This window comes from Ylistrum balloti, unplaced genomic scaffold (genome assembly GCF_031769215.1).
Source record: "Ylistrum balloti isolate Yb309-2 unplaced genomic scaffold, AGI_CSIRO_Ybal_v1 Utg371582, whole genome shotgun sequence".
NCBI lineage: Eukaryota > Metazoa > Mollusca > Bivalvia > Pectinida > Pectinidae > Ylistrum > Ylistrum balloti.
This window is the reverse complement of record NW_026782813.1, coordinates 119,030-140,915: the sequence shown is the minus strand read 5'-3', so window position 1 is coordinate 140,915 and position 21,886 is coordinate 119,030. Positions and strand designations below refer to the sequence as shown.

General features: G+C 31.0%; 1 protein-coding gene across 1 annotated transcript; it reads right to left on the bottom strand.

Annotated features, from left to right (window-relative positions):
- Window positions 1-1,591: 1,591 nt before the first annotated feature.
- On the bottom strand, window positions 1,592-18,717 carry LOC132563092 (uncharacterized). The gene is made up of 3 exons (XM_060227850.1): window positions 18,643-18,717; window positions 13,919-14,325; window positions 1,592-5,402 (listed from the first exon to the last, which is right to left on the bottom strand). Exons 2-3 carry the CDS (start codon window positions 14,285-14,287, stop codon window positions 3,822-3,824), a joined length of 1,950 nt encoding a protein of 649 aa, XP_060083833.1. The 5' UTR covers window positions 14,288-14,325; window positions 18,643-18,717; the 3' UTR covers window positions 1,592-3,821.
- Between the last annotated feature and the right edge of the window lie 3,169 nt (window positions 18,718-21,886).

Sequence of the window (21,886 nt, the reverse complement as noted above, 5' to 3'; positions counted from 1 at the left end):
GAATGACTTTGACCTAGACACACCCTGTCTACCAGATATCATGCTTCTCAGTATTTTGGTTTACCAGAAGAATTTTTTTTTAAAGTTTTGACAAATTTTACTGTGTAACTGTGAATATGGTTTAATGAAGTTTCTTTTTTTCAACCTAGAGACCTACCTATCGATTATCATTCTTGTAAGCCATTTGATTGAAAAACGTGACCCCTGTGACCTTGAACATCATTTTGTCGGGCATCATCATATCAACCAGTCCAATATTATCGCTCTAGGCCAATTCGTTAATCATAAGATGTCCTTTACAAGTTTCAATTCTTAATTCTTCTCTCAAATTGTGTTTTGCCTTATCCAAGAAACCTGTCAGCTAAACATTATTTATGGGCGCTTGCTTATCCAGACGAAGCAGTTCAAATGGTTATTGTCGGCTGACGGACCAGGTGAGCTGAAAATAGGGCAAAATACAAACAAAAGAAACTTTTCAACGAAGACTCCTGAAAAAGTGCAAGAAGAATAATTCCAGGTGTTGGGGAAGGGTAAGCGTCTTCTGCTTTATCGAAGACACTCGTCATGCAAATCTTGGGCAATTCAAGTAAGTAATGACACGTTCTCAAAAAAGAACAAGGTATAAAACGGAGCCAACGTTCCAACTAACGAGCATAAAACACGTCCAGCTTCAAATCGCACCAAGAAATAGAACATCTCTCAATAAGATTAATATGACGATTATAAAACTTCCCCATGTCCTTTTTCACCAATCTGCATTTTTTGAAACCATGTGTATGAGTTTGTCAGTCAGTTGACGACTTTTGCATAAAAATAGTGATAATGGAAACATGCTCTTGGAAAATCGAGTCAACTTGCGACATGTAAATACAAAAGGTTGGGGATGGAAATATGCTGCTATACAAAAAGGTTAATATCATAACAGGGCAGCTGAAATTTTACTCGCTTATCATACAGCTTGGTGGAAAGCTGTCCAAGTCGGTTTCGTTGTAAGGAAAAACCGAGATAAGCGGCTGATGAAGAAGAATCTGTCGTGATTTCCAATTCTTGTGGGTAAACACGATTGATGTGGTCAATAAAGTTTTTTTTTATCTAAAGAAAATACATCATCAAAAAGAAAAGACATAGCTATAGAAATCATTGCATCTTCCAGGCATCTAATTCTCACTTACGATCAACATCAACTTCGGATTTTACCTTTTGCAAAGATGATAATGTTTCATATTTTTGTCGCGAGATCTCTGCTGTAGAAAGTTGTACATTAATCTGTAAGGATTATGTGGACAGTGGTCAGAATGTCAGTAGTACCATGCTGTGTGTTTCGTCACCGCCATCTCGATATGTCCCGTCCGGAACACTACACGACAGGGATTGAAGGACCTGTTACACATCGTAGGTTAAGTTATTTCAGTTGAGCTTTCGAATTCCAAACTTTCTTAATTCAAATAAGTAATTTATCGTTACATATGGTAACAGTCGAGGTACGGAACAAAATTTCTTTAAATAAACTCTCCAGAAATAGTCGCGATACCGTATTGTTTAGTTATGTAACGTTATACCTATTTCTGGAAAACATGACGACAAATCAGGATCATTAGAACTTTTAATAATTTATTATTTCATTTAATAAAATATAAGCATGAATAAGAATTACAGAAAGTAGTTAATAATTTGACTTCAGTCTCTATCGCAAAAACAGATAATTACGATCAGAGGATTCATAACTGCCAATGCGCCTTACTATAGCACTATATAGAGATGACGTGGGTGTCTCTGATTAAAGACTTGTGTGGACATAACTGCCAATGCGCCTTACTATAGCACTATATAGAGATGACGTGGGTGTCTCTGATTAAAGACTTGTGTGGACTTAACGTTTGCTGATATGAAACTTCCAATAAAACAATATGGGAATGGAGTGCGTTAAATTCAGCGATATGAGGATTGAAGTAACTTAACTAAAAAGAATTGTTCTCTTCATCTTTTCGATCTACATTTTATAATTGATTTTCTGTTTTGAATTTCAACAAGTTTTCCGCGTCAGACTCTCTGACGTCACATCCAGGTCTGAAAAAGAGGCCTACATTACTAGCAAGCTATTGTTCAATGTCGATTAGCAATGTAATTTACTAAGATAGATACGTTGTGCAAAGGTCACAAAGAAATATCAAAGCATTTTTAAAAAGGCTGAAAAATCAATGCCGATGTGCCGTATTAAGAGAACGGATCAACTTAAACGTTTAATGATGGTAAAATCTCGAGGCTATATAGAGATGGGCAAAAAGCTAAAAGAAGACCGGAGTACGTGAAGCCGTGAAAATTACAATTATTAACCATGGTTCCTTGTGAGGGCAAAACCTGTCCTGAAGATAAGAGACATTTCCATCAAGTATAACATCGAGGCCATATTTCAAACATATATCTTCACAATATAACCTAGCTAACGTACTAATACATATACCGTGGGATAGTACATATGTACGTGTGTTGTATACGCCCACAGCATTGATATTAAAGATTTAAAACTATATCTATTACTTTTACTCCCACATTATGCTGTCTTAAATTGCGATAATATTCCACGCAATCATCAATTGAGCAAGCAATGTAACCAACCGCAGATGATAGATTACCACTAACAAGAGGTTCCAGAGAGATCTTTACTTGAAGCTTTTCCCTTGTCCTCTTTTTGCTCTTAACGGTAAGAAATTTGAACATTCCTTTGCTGGAATAACGATGATAATCTTTAACTGTCAAATCCAAGATGGTCGTCTAAAGGCCATTTTTCTGATCATTCCAAAAATCAATCGAACGGGCACAACTAGGGACCAAAAGGGAACCTACATATGTGTTTTGAGAAAGATTCATTCAGTACTTCTAAAGAAATAGGAGTAACAAACTTTACTAGGCGAAATCTAAGATCCTATCGGCCATAATCTTTTTATGATCAGTCCCAAAATCAAACCGGCACCACTAGGGACTATGGGGAACATCCATATGAAATTTGAGAAAGATCCATCCAGCACTCCTCAAGAAATAGCGAAAACAAAAATTGTTTACGGACGGACGGACGGACGTAGGGCGATTTGAAAAGCCCATCATCTGATCAAATGATGGTGGGTGAAAAAAACTTTATAACCATGCTCTTATATTTTTTTCTTATTTCCCATCCCAAAAATAGGTAGTATGGTCGAAATATTACACAAATCACAATTAAACTATTGGCACAATTTCAAGACCCCCATGTCGCAAATTCGATCGAAAGATATCAAATTTGCAGGACGAGGATCACGTTCTCATGTGGTTTCATTTCCCGCATCCTAAAAAAAATTAAGTATCAGAAATGTCTATTGTTGAAATTTCTTTCAAATCAATGCTAACAATTTAAGTAGAATAAGAACGAAATCAAAGCTAATGTTTTGGACACTATCTTTTATCTACGCCAAACCTCATAGCTTGTATCACTCATACTTTTTCCGTGAGTCTTTCCTCTTTATTCCTCTCTATCCTTCTTTCCTGTTTATAAAGCAAGACAGCTACTACCACAAAGTATTGGGTAGCCGTTGCAACCGAAGCACCAAATCAAGAAATGTATTCAAAGGCATTCCTGCTTAATTTTTCAGCTATATAGCACTCAAATATCAATGTTCAGCCTAGTGATACACAGAGAACACCAAGATATAATTACTTATCAAAGAAGCATAATTTTTCAACAATTTCATGGCAAATGGAAATGTTACTGAGTAAACAGAATGTATCACAACAACACTTTTATAGGGTGGCACAGGAGGACGGGACAACAGAGTTCATTTAAGGAATTGTTAAACTGCGGATTGTATAGCTGATAACTGGTCTGACTCACACATTTTGCAATGCGTAACTTCAGGAGGATTATTGAAAGTACACATTAAACATTTCTTTGTGGTGATATCAAACTCACTACTTGTATTTGTCGCCCTTGACTTTCCGCAACTGGCGCACACTTGCACTTCGTTCAAATTTTCATATGTACAAAAGCGACAGGGCCAGACAATCGTCCGGTCTGAACTCAACTGTCTAGGTAAACGAGGCGGAAGTACGTCCGGCGCGTCCCGGCGTGCAACAGGAGCTGAACGACTGGTACCGTACGGGGGCGCTGTGTTATAATTTTGCTCCGTCACAAATTCCTTCATCACGCCAGAAGGCGGGACTGGAAGAGGTCTTGGATTTATATTTGATTGTCTAGATGTTGTTTCGTTTGGGGATCTTAGAGACATGCTTTTAGAAATCGGTCTCGTGTTCGTTGCATTTTCAGGGGTTCGCGGAGGGGATGTTGGGAAGGTTTTCCTGCCACTGGATAAGATGTGACTAGGCTCTCTCGTTTGGAGTTGGGGATGGGTCCTGTTTCCGTGTACCATTTCGCTAGGATGCTCCGGATAAACAATAAGTTTACTGGGAGAATCCTCGTTAGCCACAGGATGCAAGTAAGTTGTTTCGTTCCCTCTTGACAGACCTCGCTGTTGTGTAAAATGTCCGGGTGGCGTGACGTCACTAAAAGGTGGCATCTTAGCGTATGACGTAGATGAGCCTGCTGCTTTTGACACCACCTGAGACTCGTATCCCGTGTCTGCAGTTGGTGGGTAGTAAATAGGAGCCGTGTAGCTATCCTGATACCCAGAGTCTCGGTAACTTGGCCCGTGGGGCCGTGGAGGCTGAATAACCTGTCTCCTTTCAGTCTCAATTGCCTCTCTGTCAATCATTTCATCACCTTTAAGTACATCCCCTCTTGGACCATTGAAATAATCCTCTCCAAATTTGTCTTGAAGACCCTCCCGGACGAACGACCATTCATCTGCTCCTCCTTTAGTTACCTGTACAGGTTTGGCCTTAGGCACGGCAACATCTTCCTGCAGGAGGCGAAGACTGGCCATGCAGTGTTCCTCAAAGGTTGCTTCGCGCAAGTCAGCCCGTTCGGTAGAATCATCATCTGCGTAAGGTATGTTAACACTACCGTGCAAAGTTTTTTCTTTCCTGTAAAATTTCGAGTTACCTGGTATCGGTGTATCAGTATGCATGTCCTGTTCGCCTCGGCGGTCCTTCACCATGTAATCAGAATTGTAAGGTAAGTCTTTCCGAAGGAGATCGACTAACTGTCCTACGTCACAAGGGTGGTTATTTCTTACTCGTACGATGTGTGCATAACTTATTCCTTTATCGCTGTTCTGACGAGCCGCATTTATAATACAACACTCCTCCGCAGCTACCAAACAATCAAATGCTACAGCTAAAATAAAGTCCTTATTTATTCGTCTTACTAAAGTTAACACACCATCTTTTGTTTCCGAAAATCCAACAAGCTTGAAAACTGAAGTCGCATTCTGCAGATGGGATTCGATTTTGCTTTGAAAAAATCCGGAGTATTTCTGAAATAAGAATTAAAAACATTAAAAGCAATGACAAATTTAAAATGAGATAACAAATAGGGCTGTCACAGGCACAGATATATTTAGCCCTGGCTATCCGATCATTACGCAGCGAGTATTTGACAGTATTTAGGGTATACAACAAAGGCGAGTAAGACATATGGGTAACGCAAATTGTATGGAAAGCCACAATGAATGCATATGTCAATTTATCGAAAGATTTCCTATATCTGTCACACAACCCAAGGAACAAATACCACATATCCTTTCACCCAACGGGCGGAAACACAATTACCAATATCAATATGGACGTAACGCCGTTTTAATTCTGATATAAGTTCACGATTCCGGATGTCATTTGCTGTCTGGTGGAACTTGTAACCATAAACGACATCAATGGCATCGTTTCGGTAAAAATGTCTATGACAGCATTACACAATTCAATTAACTTTCCCTGGCGTGAAGTTACTTCCCGAGTTACGTATCCCGACAGATTGTATCAAAACACGACAGTTTTATTTTGACAGCCTGTATACTACGTTAACAGTTTTGTATCTAATACCGATATTTTGTATCTTACTTTGACAAATTATCTTGACTTTTATTTCATTATCTTGCTTAGAATTATCTTACATAGACTATCTCCATCACGGACATTTTTTCTATCTCACCTTAACAGTTTGTGACAGTTTTCGTCTTATTTTGATGGTTTTGTCTTACATTGGCAGTTTGTATCTTAGATAGATTTATCTTACTTAAACAGATTGTATCTTACTTAAACAGATTATATCTTACTTAAACAGATTATATCTTACTTAAACAGATTATATCTTACTTAAACAGATTGTATCTTACTTAAACAGATCTTACTTAAACAGATTATATCTTACTTAAACAGATTATATCTTACTTAAACAGATTATATCTTACTTAAACAGATTATATCTTACTTAAACAGATTATATCTTAAACAGATTATATCTTACTTAAACAGATTGTATCTTACTTAAACAGATTATATCTTACTTAAACAGATTATATCTTACTTAAACAGATTGTATTTACTTAAACAGATTATATCTTACTTAAACAGATTATATCTTACTTAAACAGATTGTATCTTACTTAAACAGATTATATCTTACTTAAACAGATTATATCTTACTTAAACAGATTATCTTAAAACAGATTGTATCTTACTTAAACAGATTGTATCTTACTTAAACAGATTGTATCTTACTTAAACAGATTATATCTTACTTAAACAGATTGTATCTTACTTAAACAGATTGTATCTTACTTAAACAGATTGTATCTTACTTAAACAGATTATATCTTACTTAAACAGATTAAAAACAGATTGTATCTTACTTAAACAGATTATATCTTACTTATTATATCTTACTTAAACAGATTGTATCTTACTTAAACAGATTATATCTTACTTAAACAGATTGTATCTTACTTAAACAGATTATATCTTACTTAAACAGATTATATCTTACTTAAACAGATTGTATCTTACTTAAACAGATTATATCTTACTTAAACAGATTGTATCTTACTTAAACAGATTGTATCTTACTTAAACAGATTGTATCTTACTTAAACAGATTATATCTTACTTAAACAGATTGTATCTTACTTAAACAGATTGTATCTTACTTAAACAGATTTACTTAAACAGATATCTTACTTAAACAGATTGTATCTTACTTAAACAGATTGTATCTTACTTAAACAGATTGTATCTTACTTAAACAGATTGTATCTTACTTAAACAGATTGTATCTTACTTAAACAGATTGTATCTTACTTAAACAGATTGTATCTTACTTAAACAGATTGTATCTTACTTAAACAGATTATATCTTACTTAAACAGATTGTATCTTACTTAAACAGATTATATCTTACTTAAACAGATTGTATCTTACTTAAACAGATTGTATCTTACTTAAACAGATTGTATCTTACTTAAACAGATTGTATCTTACTTAAACAGATCTTACTTAAACAGATTGTATCTTACTTAAACAGATCTTACTTAAACAGATTATATCTTACTTAAACTGATTATATCTTACTTAAACAGATTATATCTTACTTAAACAGATTATATCTTACTTAAACAGATTGTATCTTACTTAAACAGATTGTATCTTACTTAAACAGATTGTATCTTACTTAAACAGATTATACTTAAACAGATTATATCTTACTTAAACAGATTGTATCTTACTTAAACAGATTATATCAGATTACTTAAACAGATTATATCTTACTTAAACAGATTGTATCTTACTTAAACAGATTATATCTTACTTAAACAGATTATATCTTATCTTAAACAGATTATATCTTACTTAAACAGATTGTATCTTACTTAAACAGATTATATCTTACTTAAACAGATTATATCTTACTTAAACAGATTGTATCTTACTTAAACAGATTGTATCTTACTTAAACAGATTGTATCTTACTTAAACAGATTGTATCTTACTTAAACAGATCTTACTTAAACAGATTGTATCTTACTTAAACAGATTATATCTTACTTAAACAGATTGTATCTTACTTAAACAGATTGTATCTTACTTAAACAGATTATATCTTACTTAAACAGATTGTATCTTACTTAAACAGATTGTATCTTACTTAAACAGATTATATCTTACTTAAACAGATTATATCTTACTTAAACAGATTGTATCTTACTTAAACAGATTATATCTTACTTAAACAGATTAAACAGATATCTTACTTAAACAGATTGTATCTTACTTAAACAGATTGTATCTTACTTAAACAGATTATATCTTACTTAAACAGATTATATCTTACTTAAACAGATTATATCTTACTTAAACAGATTATATCTTACTTAAACAGATTGTATCTTACTTAAACAGATTATATCTTACTTAAACAGATTATATCTTACTTAAACAGATTATATCTTACTTAAACAGATTATATCTTACTTAAACAGATTATATCTTACTTAAACAGATTATATCTTACTTAAACAGATTATATCTTACTTAAACAGATTATATCTTACTTAAACAGATTATATCTTACTTAAACAGATTATATCTTACTTAAACAGATTATATCTTACTTAAACAGATTGTATCTTACTTAAACAGATTATATCTTACTTAAACAGATTATATCTTACTTAAACAGATTGTATCTTACTTAAACAGATTATATCTTACTTAAACAGATTGTATCTTACTTAAACAGATTAATCTTACTTAAACAGATTATATCTTACTTAAACAGATATCTTACTTAAACAGATTGTATCTTACTTAAACAGATCTTAAAACAGATTATATCTTACTTAAACAGATTATATCTTACTTAAACAGATTATATCTTACTTAAACAGATTATATCTTACTTAAACAGATTGTATCTTACTTAAACAGATTATATCTTAAAACAGATTATATCTTACTTAAACAGATTATATCTTACTTAAACAGATTATATCTTACTTAAACAGATTATATCTTACTTAAACAGATTGTATCTTACTTAAACAGATTATATCTTAAACAGATTATATCTTACTTAAACAGATTATATCTTAAACAGATTATATCTTACTTAAACAGATTGTATCTTACTTAAACAGATTGATTGTATCTTACTTAAACAGATTGTATCTTACTTAAACAGATTGTATCTTACTTAAACAGATTATATCTTACTTAAACAGATTGTATCTTACTTAAACAGATTATATCTTACTTAAACAGATTATATCTTACTTAAACAGATTGTATCTTACTTAAACAGATTATATCTTACTTAAACAGATTATATCTTACTTAAACAGATTGTATCTTACTTAAACAGATTATATCTTACTTAAACAGATTGTATCTTACTTAAACAGATTATATCTTACTTAAACAGATTATATCTTACTTAAACAGATTATATCTTACTTAAACAGATTATATCTTACTTAAACAGATTATATCTTACTTAAACAGATTGTATCTTACTTAAACAGATTGTATCTTACTTAAACAGATTATATCTTACTTAAACAGATTATATCTTACTTAAACAGATTATATCTTACTTAAACAGATTATATCTTACTTAAACAGATTATTATATCTTACTTAAACAGATTGTATCTTACTTAAACAGATTATATCTTACTTAAACAGATTGTATCTTACTTAAACAGATTATATCTTACTTAAACAGATTGTATCTTACTTAAACAGATTATATCTTACTTAAACAGATTATATCTTACTTAAACAGATTGTATCTTACTTAAACAGATTATATCTTACTTAAACAGATTATATCTTACTTAAACAGATTATATCTTACTTAAACAGATTATATCTTACTTAAACAGATTGTATCTTACTTAAACAGATTGTATCTTACTTAAACAGATTGTATCTTACTTAAACAGATTGTATCTTACTTAAACAGATTGTATCTTACTTAAACAGATTGTATCTTACTTAAACAGATTGTATCTTACTTAAACAGATTATATCTTACTTAAACAGATTGTATCTTACTTAAACAGATTATATCTTACTTAAACAGATTATATCTTACTTAAACAGATTATATCTTACTTAAACAGATTATATCTTACTTAAACAGATTATATCTTACTTAAACAGATTATATCTTTATACTTACTTAAACAGATTTACTTAAACAGATTATATCTTACTTAAACAGATTATCTTACTTAAACAGATTATATCTTACTTAAACAGATTGTATCTTACTTAAACAGATTATATCTTACTTAAACAGATTGTATCTTACTTAAACAGATTATATCTTACTTAAACAGATTATATCTTACTTAAACAGATTATATCTTACTTAAACAGATCTTACTTAAACAGATTATATCTTACTTAAACAGATTGTATCTTACTTAAACAGATCTTACTTAAACAGATTGTATCTTACTTAAACAGATCTTACTTAAACAGATCTTACTTAAACAGATTGTATCTTACTTAAACTGATTATATCTTACTTAAACAGATTATATCTTACTTAAACAGATTATATCTTACTTAAACAGATTATATCTTACTTAAACAGATCTTACTTAAACAGATTATATCTTACTTAAACAGATTGTATCTTACTTAAACAGATTATATCTTACTTAAACAGATTGTATCATAATTTAACAAATGTATCTTACTTAAACAGTTTGTATCTTATTTTAACAAATTTATCTTATTTTAACACTTTGTATCTTACATTGAAAATTTCTATTTTATATTGACAGTTTGTATCTTACAATGACAATTTATATCTTACATTGTCAATTTATATCAAACATTGACAGTTTGTATCTCACATTGACAATATATATCTTGTATTGTGAATTTATATCAAACATTGACAGTTTGTATCTCACATTGACAATATATATCTTACATTGACAATTTTTTATCTTACATTGTCAATTTATATTTTACATTGACAATATATATCTTACATTGACAATTTATATCTTACATTGACAGTTCGTATCTTACATTGACAGTTCGTATCTTACATTGACAATTTATATCTTACATTGTCAATTTATATTTTACATTGACAATTTATATCTTACATTGTCAATTTATATCTTACATTGACAATATATATCTTACATTGACAATTTATATCTTACATTGTCAATTTATATCTTACAATGACAATTCATACCTTACATTGACAGTTTGTATCTTACATTGTCAATTTATATCTTACATTGTCAGTTTGTGTCTCTCTTTGACAGTTCGTATCTTACATTGACAATTTATATCTTACATTGTCAATTTATATCTTACATTGTCAGTTTGTGTCTCTCTTTGACATTTTTTTTATCTCATTTAAACAGTTTGTATCTTACATTGTCAGTTTGTGTCTCTCTTTGACATTTTTTTTATCTCATTTAAACAGTTTGTATCTTACATTGACAATATATATCTTACATTGACAATTTATATCTTACATTGTCAATTTATATCTTACATTGTCAGTTTGTGTCTCTCTTTGACATTTTTTTATCTCATTTAAACAGTTTGTATCTTACATTGACAATATATATCTTACATTGACAATTATATCTTACATTGACAATTTATATCTTACATTGTCAATTTATATCTTACATTGTCAGTTTGTATCATAATTTAACAAATGTCTCTCTTTGACATTTTTTTTTATCTCATTTAAACAGTTTGTATCTTACATTGACAATATATATCTTACATTGACAATATATATCTTACATTGACAATTTATATCTTACATTGACAATTTATATCTTACATTGACAATTTATATCTTACATTGACAATTTATATCTTACATTGTCAATTTATATCTTACATTGTCAGTTTGTGTCTCTCTTTGACATTTTTTTTTATCTCATTTAAACAGTTTGTATCTTACATTGACAATATATATCTTACATTGACAATATATATCTTACATTGACAATTTATATCTTACATTGACAATTTATATCTTACATTGACAATTTATATCTTACATTGTCAATTTATATCTTACATTGTCAGTTTGTGTCTCTCTTTGACATTTTTTTTTTCTCATTTAAACAGTTTGTATCTTACATTGACAATATATATCTTACATTGACAATTTATATCTTACATTGACAATTTATATCTTACATTGTCAGTTTGTGTCTCTCTTTGACATTTTTTTTATCTCATTTAAACAGTTTGTATCTTACATTGACAATATATATCTTACATTGACAATTTATATCTTACATTGACAATTTATATCTTACATTGTCAGTTTGTGTCTCTCTTTGACATTTTTTTTTATCTCATTTAAACAGTTTGTATCTTACATTGACAATATATATCTTACATTGACAATTTATATCTTACATTGACAATTTATATCTTACATTGACAATTTATATCTTACATTGACAATTTATATCTTACATTGTCAATTTATATCTTACATTGTCAGTTTGTGTCTCTCTTTGACATTTTTTTATCTCATTTAAACAGTTTTATCTTACATTGATATATATCTCTACATTGACAATTTATATCTTACATTGTCAATTTATATCTTACATTGTCAGTTTGTGTCTCTCTTTGACATTTTTTTTATCTCATTTAAACAGTTTGTATCTTACATTGACAATATATATCTTACATTGACAATTTATATCTTACATTGTCAATTTATATCTTACATTGTCAGTTTGTGTCTCTCTTTGACATTTTTTTTATCTCATTTAAACAGTTTGTATCTTACATTGACACATATATATTTGTATCTTACATTGACTCTCTTTGAATATATATCTCATTTACAGTTTGTATCTTACATTGACAATATATATCTTACATTGACAATTTATATCTTACATTGTCAATTTATATCTTACATTGTCAGTTTGTGTCTCTCTTTGACATTTTTTTTTATCTCATTTAAACAGTTTGTATCTTACATTGACAATATATATCTTACATTGTCAATATATATCTTACATTGACAATTTATATCTTACATTGTCAATTTATATCACATTGTACTCATTTAAACATTTGTATCTTACATTGACAATATATATCTTACATTGACAATTTATATCTTACATTGACAATTTATATCTTACATTGTCAATTTATATCTTACATTGTCAGTTTGTGTCTCTCTTTGACATTTTTTTTTATCTCATTTAAACAGTTTGTATCTTACATTGACAATATATATCTTACATTGACAATATATATCTTACATTGACAATTTATATCTTACATTGACAATTTATATCTTACATTGACAATTTATATCTTACATTGTCAATTTATATCTTACATTGTCAGTTTGTGTCTCTCTTTGACATTTTTTTTTATCTCATTTAAACAGTTTGTATCTTACATTGACAATATATATCTTACATTGACAATTTATATCTTACATTGACAATTTATATCTTACATTGTCAGTTTGTGTCTCTCTTTGACATTTTTTTTATCTCATTTAAACAGTTTGTATCTTACATTGACAATATATATCTTACATTGACAATTTATATCTTACATTGACAATTTATATCTTACATTGTCAGTTTGTGTCTCTCTATGACATTATTTTTATCTCATTTAAACAGTTTGTATCTTACATTGACAATATATATCTTACATTGACAATTTATATCTTACATTGACAATTTATATCTTACATTGACAATTTATATCTTACATTGACAATTTATATCTTACATTGTCAATTTATATCTTACATTGTCAGTTTGTGTCTCTCTTTGACATTTTTTTATCTCATTTAAACAGTTTGTATCTTACATTGACAATATATATCTTACATTGACAATTTATATCTTACATTGTCAATTTATATCTTACATTGTCAGTTTGTGTCTCTCTTTGACATTTTTTTAATCTCATTTAAACAGTTTGTATCTTACATTGGCAGTTTGTATCTTACCCTGACAGTTTTATACTCAGACTTCCATGGACTGTTAAGAATGAGTATGAGATAGATCTCCAAGTTCTGAAACGCCGATGACGCCTTATTCGGACTGAAGTATGGCATAGCAGCACTTTCAGTGATGATAGTGGCGAACTCCTGAAACTTGAATCTCTCGCTTGGCTTCGCGTTGTACAAGTGTTGCTGAATGTACTGTTTCGCCTGCTGCAGTGTATTGCAATTACTCTCCTCCTCATTGTCGGAACAGCGGAGTTCGGAGTACAACTCCTTGGCTTGAGACCGACTGTCCATTTCGCAACAGGTGATTACGAGGGAGAGTGTAAGAGGCAGGCCGTACCATGAGCTTTTTGAATGCGCTTGGGGCATTTCTCAGGGCAGGGGTCCCATCATCACGTAGTCCCTCACTGGTAGGTAAAAAAATAATTTGTATTATTGTCACATTCATTTCACGCATTCATCTGTGTTATGCCTGAAAAAGAAGGCTAGTTTTTATAAATTATGAAAAGGAAAAATGGAAAAGTAAATGGAAAAAGGTCTGAGAATTAGATAAAGCATCTAGGACACAACTTTGGAAACCAATGAGGTACAAGAACAGAGCCTATACTTTATATCTAACCATGTTGAAATTCTCACCCTTTTGAGGGTTTCCAACGATGTAATGTGCGCTAAATTATTGACATTATTGAAAACACAGTGAATATTCCTCGCACAATAAAATCTGCTTTTACTTATTAAGACTGTAAATTGTACAAGCCAACTGTAGTTGATTCTAAACTTTCAATCCTAACGTGACATTAGTTAACAGCAGTAACTTTTCGACCCTAAATTCTTAACCTTCTTTTGGTTAGTAGTTTTTCAAAAAGTTTCTCACACACGGCTTATTAATTGAATACTTGTTGATCAAAATAAGTGAAAATTCATCTAGAAACCTGGAAAATACTGTAAAGTGAAAGGACAGTTTTCCTGTTTTCTTAACAACCATGTTTAATATCTGTTGATTTCCCGTTTTCTCACGATAACCAGCATGCAGTGATTTTAAAACTAAACATGTGATTTCTTTAATAACCAAATCAGCATGCCATGACTCTGAAAAAAGACCAAGTGGTTCAGATCGCTTGAAAAAACATTGCCGAAAGTCCTGCACAAGTTTCGTGTTCTTGCAAAAAAATTAGTTTTTGTTTCTCCGAGGTCAAATTTTCAGGAAGTAACGGTAGGAAATTCCTATTCAGCAGGGATTTCCAGTAGCCTCAGTTTCAGTTTAATATAGCTATTTATATCCATACCAAACTGACGATGAACAACATTTTATATAAAAATGCATGCGCGCAAAATCTACTATAAACAACCTCCTAACTTACCGCAATTAGTTTTGCTTCAAAACAAATAAACAATTTATAAATGAGCTCAATCAATTCCTACTAATGTATGATTTTTTTATGTTTGGATGTTGTTTATAAACACTCCCAGTATATTTCAAATGTCGCCTCTGTGTACATGCATTTTTTATCTAAACAATATTTTATTTTTGTCAGTTTGGTAAAGATATAAATAGCTATTATATCGATGTTTAGTTAAATTTGCATAAACATGTGCCCCGACAACTAATACACATAGTCACCAAAGACCATACAAACGAGCTTGAAAATGAAACCCACCATTTTGGGTGAAAGACAAGCCTACAGCACGTTCGATGTTTAATTGAACGTTTTAAATTGTATCCTTTTACTTCTTGAATTTCAAATTTCATGAAGGAGTTTATTTTTTTCATAATTCAGATTACCACGTTGTTGTGGAAAATTATCGTTACAAATAAATAAGAAAATTGCACATGAAAAACTGTTTTAACCACAAAATTGTTGTCTACATAAATTTTCAACCCGAAAATCCGAAATCTTAAATGACTCAATGACAGTCTCTGAAAAAGAATAAAAAAAAGTTCACATTCAGCATAAAAACTACTCTGCCTATTTTTTTCCTGTTCAAATTTTTGACACGTATCTAATAAAAACAGGATATGAGGCCGACATAAATCATATTTCATTACCATAGCAAGTGTATACTTACATCACTTCTTACCAAAGCGATCATTGGTTAAGATTTAATTTCAGGCATTTGTCTCTAAAAATTCCCATTTTTTTTTTATAAATATCATCATCCATTTAAAGTAGATACAAAATATCTACGTTTATTGTACAGATTGCCGACTAAGTTTTATATCATTTTATTTATACATCTGGTTTTGTATTCAGCATGCTCTTTTTCAACATACTTCTGAACCGGATTTTCCGTTAATATCGACAAGTTACAAATACATAATATGTCTTTCTTGATAAATAATATCCCATATTTGTTATCTGACCTTACCTGTGTACCTTCCACAGACTTAAAAAGATATACAACTTTTCTATCTAATTAGTTTCAAGTCTGCTATTCACTTGCTTGTAATGTCTTTTTGACCTTCGGGCAGACGAGATAATATAAGGAAAAGCAGTTAAGTGTAAACTGAAAGCAGTAAAGGCGTACCTAGGTAAAAGTCCAACAACACGGTCGTTATAAAATTTATAAATAGTTTATACCAAGAAAATCTTAATAACCGATACATTTGTTCGGACCGTGGGGTTGGGAATTTGTACTTAGTTTCTATGTATGGTGTTTACAGCTGCTTTCTTTATGTTTGTCTTCATTCTGTTTTAGTTATCGTAATTGCTAAATAAAAGACAGTCTGTTTGGACAAATCTAGGAAAGCATCTCGTGACCTTCGTTCTCCGTCCCCATTTCCGAGTTCCTCTTCAGGATTGGAAATGGGGCCTCACTGCAATTTTCTGTCCGGGAAAGATTAAAGAATAATAACTGTAATGCGAGTCGATCATAAACTGCGATCAAATATGGCGGCTTCGCAGAATTCTTTATTCTCACACCTACGTATCTACATGTACAAACATAAAAAAATTACCATAGTGCCCATATATCTGTGATCTCTGTATTATGTCCATTCTCTTCTTACACCTATCTTTGTAATGACTCGTCAGTTATAGTCTACTAAAACCAAATAATCACAATAGTCCCTGTGTTAATTACCAATTCGTTTTAGATTACGGGAAAAAAATCTTCTTTATAAATTAAGACTCTAAATACAGAAGTAAGTGATCCAATGAAATTGTTTTCTGTATCTGTTAAAAATGTCTAAGCAAAAATAGTAAGGGGGTGGGAGTACGCGAGGTATTTTGCTATCTTAACCTACTTTTTTAAAGAAGATAATAACTGTAATTCCTTAATTTGTTCTCATTTTTTTCACTTGCTTTCAAATATCCCTATTTTATAATTATGTATAAAACTACAGTCTATAGAAGACAAATTAACAGCAGTATCAGGGGAATAGTGTCAGGCAATCGATCTTCCACGTTCGTTAGGAAAATCGGACCCCAGACATGTAGGTGAAAAGCGAATGCTTACTACTACTACGTCATCAACCATCCGACGTTAATAATTTACGCTAATAAGCTAAATGGATGACTTGATCATAATCGTTCTTATTCTTTAAGTTTTGTCTTGGTTTTTTTACACTTTAAAAATCTGAGAAATGGTATATTTGGTGTAGTATCTCAATTGTTTTATATATATATCTCTTATAATATCATTTTGTCAAATTAATCATCAAGGAGCTCAGCAAATGTTCTAGAAAAAATGTAATTTGAATACAATATAATCATGCAAAATCTACGGAAAATACTTACCGGGTACACAATTATAGGCGCAGTACAACAAATAATTGTGAAAAATATGATAAGTTAAAATAAAACTATGGTCCACATAATATCTATTCCGTCTTCTTTCCAAGCCAATCCTTCGAATAATTCATGGAACACGAACTGTATCTACTTGTAAACAAAAATTGGGATAAGATAAGTGTATAGTCACCTTTTAACACACTTTGTGTAAACTATATTACAAGCTTTACAGGTACTGTTTAAAAATCCCGAATGAGTATTCGAGAAGTAGAAAAAGCAGTTAAACAAGTTTTATCTCTGAATTACACAATGTATATAAATAAAGTTCATCTAGGACTATGTTTTACATGTTCACGTCTTGAATGTGGGAGTTCCGAACATGCATGATTCAGCTTATAGGTATCTGAATATATATATATACACAAGGTGTTATTAATAGCACAAAACTACGTATAATTAATAATGTGTAATACTTAATAATGTATCATACACAGTAAGAAATAACTGCAAAACGTGTTATGCATATACATATGATTGAATTGTGATAATTATATACGCAATAACTGAATTAAGGATTGGCGTAGTCCCGTGATCACTAATACGTTCGGTTGATCACCTATTGGTATACTCCAATATATTAATATGTTACTTTGCACACGATACGCAGTATGAGTGTGCATACTGTTTTTCAAATATTTGAATATTAATGCTTAATATTAACTACTGTTTGCATTACGGATATGTGTATATTGTATAGACGGAAGTATAATGATGTGAAAACCCTTCCCGGTTCAGTTTTTAACTCTATATTTGAACTTTTTATACGTCCTTGTAAACTTCCTGTACAAAGTATACTCTTACGGCTTAACGGAGCAAGCCAATTAGAAGATACACCGTGTTATCGTTGTTAATATAATAGACTTAATGGATAGAATTGTCGTGGTGTGATTTTACGAACATATGACAATACCAAGATAGTAAGAATTTACCTACCGAGGAACGAAACACTGCAAATGGCAGACGGATTCCAAAAATACTAAGGGGAATTCCCGTCGGGTTTTCCGCGTGTTATACACTACTGGTTTACAATAGTAGAAGCGAAGACGGAGTCCGGATTTTTTGTGTTCATACTGATTCGAAGTAGATCGTTATACATATTGCGATGTATTTTATCCACTACGTACATATGAATCACAATATTGTCCAAAATTCATCGAAAAACAAGTATTGATTAAAATGACACATTTTTCACCAAAGTAGAATTCTTAATTTAGCGTTTCAAAATTAAAGAACAGTATTTGTTTTATTCTTGAAATATTTTTTTTTTTACTGCAGTAATTGTTTAATTCCGTCATTAATCTGTAATATAACAAAGGGATACCAAAAGGACAAAAAGAATTCATGAATCAGATTCCGGAAATTGTGAAATAAATCAGAAAAAAACATAATTTTATAGTGTACTTTAACCAGAGCCATCCATACATCATCGTTACATTAACATCGTCGTCATAATAAAGGCATCAATCAAAATCATACTATATCATCATCATCATCATCATCATCATCATCATCATCATCATCATCATCATCATCATCATCATCATATGAACACATCATCGCCTTTTTGACCACCAATCCTCATTGTTTGTCATCATTAAAACACACGCATGAGCACTCTTTCACACCCACTTTTACGCTTAAAACCACACAATATGAAGGTAGACAAATTAACGTAGTAAAAATACAAAAACAGAGAGAGAAAGAAAGGGGTGGCAGAGTAAAGAAACAAGAAGTAGGAGGGAGAGAAATGGATGTAGATGAAATAATTGGAAAATTAGGAAAATATTCTATTATTACATACATACTATTATATTATTAGTGTATAATTCCTTATTTTTATTAATTTTTCTCACTTCTTCCATTCGTACACATTTTCTTCCTTTCACCATCTCCCCTTTATTACAAATGCCTAGACACTGAATTATATTTTGCACTTGACCAATTGCGAAGTAAACGTATGATAGTTTCCCTTTCAGAGTTACTAAAAGGACTATCTACTAGTTATGCTAGGATGCAATTTAATTTTTTAATTTAGAATAGTAGAATTTTGAAGTATTTGGATTAAAAAGTGATATTATTTCCCACATCTCTTCAAAGACTCCTCACAAACTTTCCGGTCATTTACCCCCCCCCCCCCCCCTCCACTTACACACACACACACACACACACACACACACACACACACATATATGTATATATATATACTTGACTCGTTAAATTGACAATTCGCTTGTCCGTACTTTTGCTATCACTTCATTGGTCATATATCTATCCCAGTAATACGCATCCAACGGATGGGCTAGGATCCAGTACCAATATTGGACCATACCGTCGATATGACTTACTAGATTATATATTAGTTTTGTCAAACATCCCTTTTCTCTTTAAGATTAGATCAAGAGAAGGAGATAATTGGATTAGTTCAAGATTTTGCTCGGAGAGTTAAAGGCTTCACGCAAAGCTTAACACTACAGATCTTCAACCTATGATACTGTAGATAGTTTGTTCATTAAATTTCTTTAACGACTCCTCGTCGTTATTTCTGAGCGATAACTCCTTTACCAGAAGTTTATACCAATCTTGGAAAAAAATTTCCTTATAGAAAATACATTTACTGTTATTTTTAGCTCGACAGACATTTTCATTCACATAATTGGCTTAAATCAGGCAATTTATTATTTTTTTTATTATTTTTCGAAACGATATCCATTTTCCAGATGATATAAAAATACTCCTGGTCTACCCAAGTTTTGAAATCGTTAATATACGGTTTAATCTGTATTGTTACAAGACTTCCTTAAAGATAAGTTTGAGTAGTTACCTCTCTCGCAATCTCATCTCTTAACCGTCCCATGCAGAGATGAAAACTACCGTGTCAAGCTTTTGAATAGGTAAGTACATCGTTTAGTTAAAATAATGAATAAGAAGATAAGATTAACCTAGTAAATTTGAACATTAAAAAATGGAAAACGTGTTGAATTTTTTTCATATCTAAAAACTATTGATATTAAACAAAGACGTATGCACAATAGTAATAGTTGTACGAATTACATATAATGCTGTACGGTGTCATTACAGTACGCTGTTAGGGACTTAATTGCATAAACAGGCACTCAGAGGTATGCACTTGTATATGGGCAAGAATTAGCTAATGTAACCCTAAGTGTGACATTGCAAGAAAAAAAAAATAAAAATATTCATAAGCCTACAAACTTTGTTTGAAGTATAACTGTAAATGGTGTCTTTCTATGTGTAACAAAAAAAAATCATTTTGAAACTTACTTCAGTTAAGAACAAAGAGAATTAATGAATTTAGAGCATGTAACATTGACACTATTCCCAAACTGAGATTGATGGAATTACATGTAATGTTGTACGATGTGATCATTACAGTACACTGTTAGGGACTTACTTGCATAAACAGGCACTCATAGGTATATACTTGTATATATATGTGTACACATATATGTTCCAGGTCCTCGACCCATCACATCTATATCAATACAAATATATGTGTGAGATAATACGCCTGAAATCCATTACTATTCTCAGAAAAGTACTAAGAATTGATCACTCCTTTCACTATTAGGTTAAAACCCCGGATATCCTTAGACAAGGATCTCATTAGTCCGTAGTCAAAAACAACAAATATCCCTTATAGTACAAGTATCCTGGCTTATAAGCGTATAACTTATGTGGGATCATGGAAAACAGACGTCCATTTATAATAAAGGGTACATCTTCATTTACCATAGTAATACTGCAATAATAGATTGGATAACTGAATTAAAGGAAATCTGTAAACAATTCTACTTCAACCCTTCAGCAAATCATTGCCCTGTATGTACGTGTAGGCAAAATTGATAACGATCTCCAAGATAGTCATTTCAGCATCAACTCTTAATGATTTTTATAAACAGACGTGATAAATTCTGGGGGAGAATAAAACACACTTCTGATTCAAAATCTGTGTATATGAATCATGATGCAATCGTCACAATTGTTGAATTATATTTGTGTTTCTATTATACCTGGTCATAACCGACACTATTATAGATCGGCACCTCTAGTACTGTATGTACATAGCTATATGTCATCGCCCGTGGGTAGGTCAGTGATGTATGTATGTACCAAGTCACAGATGTTTACCGTTAATACTGTAGATAATATTAGATAT

Bases quoted from the DNA above. Each gene is read 5' to 3' on its own strand.
- LOC132563092 (XM_060227850.1), bottom strand. From the start codon at position 14,287: ATGCCCCAAGCGCATTCAAAAAGCTCATGGTACGGCCTGCCTCTTACA. The intron at 5,403-13,918 runs GTAAGATACAAA...TTCTTATTTCAG, and splicing joins CTGAGTATAAAACTGTCAGG to AAATACTCCGGATTTTTTCA.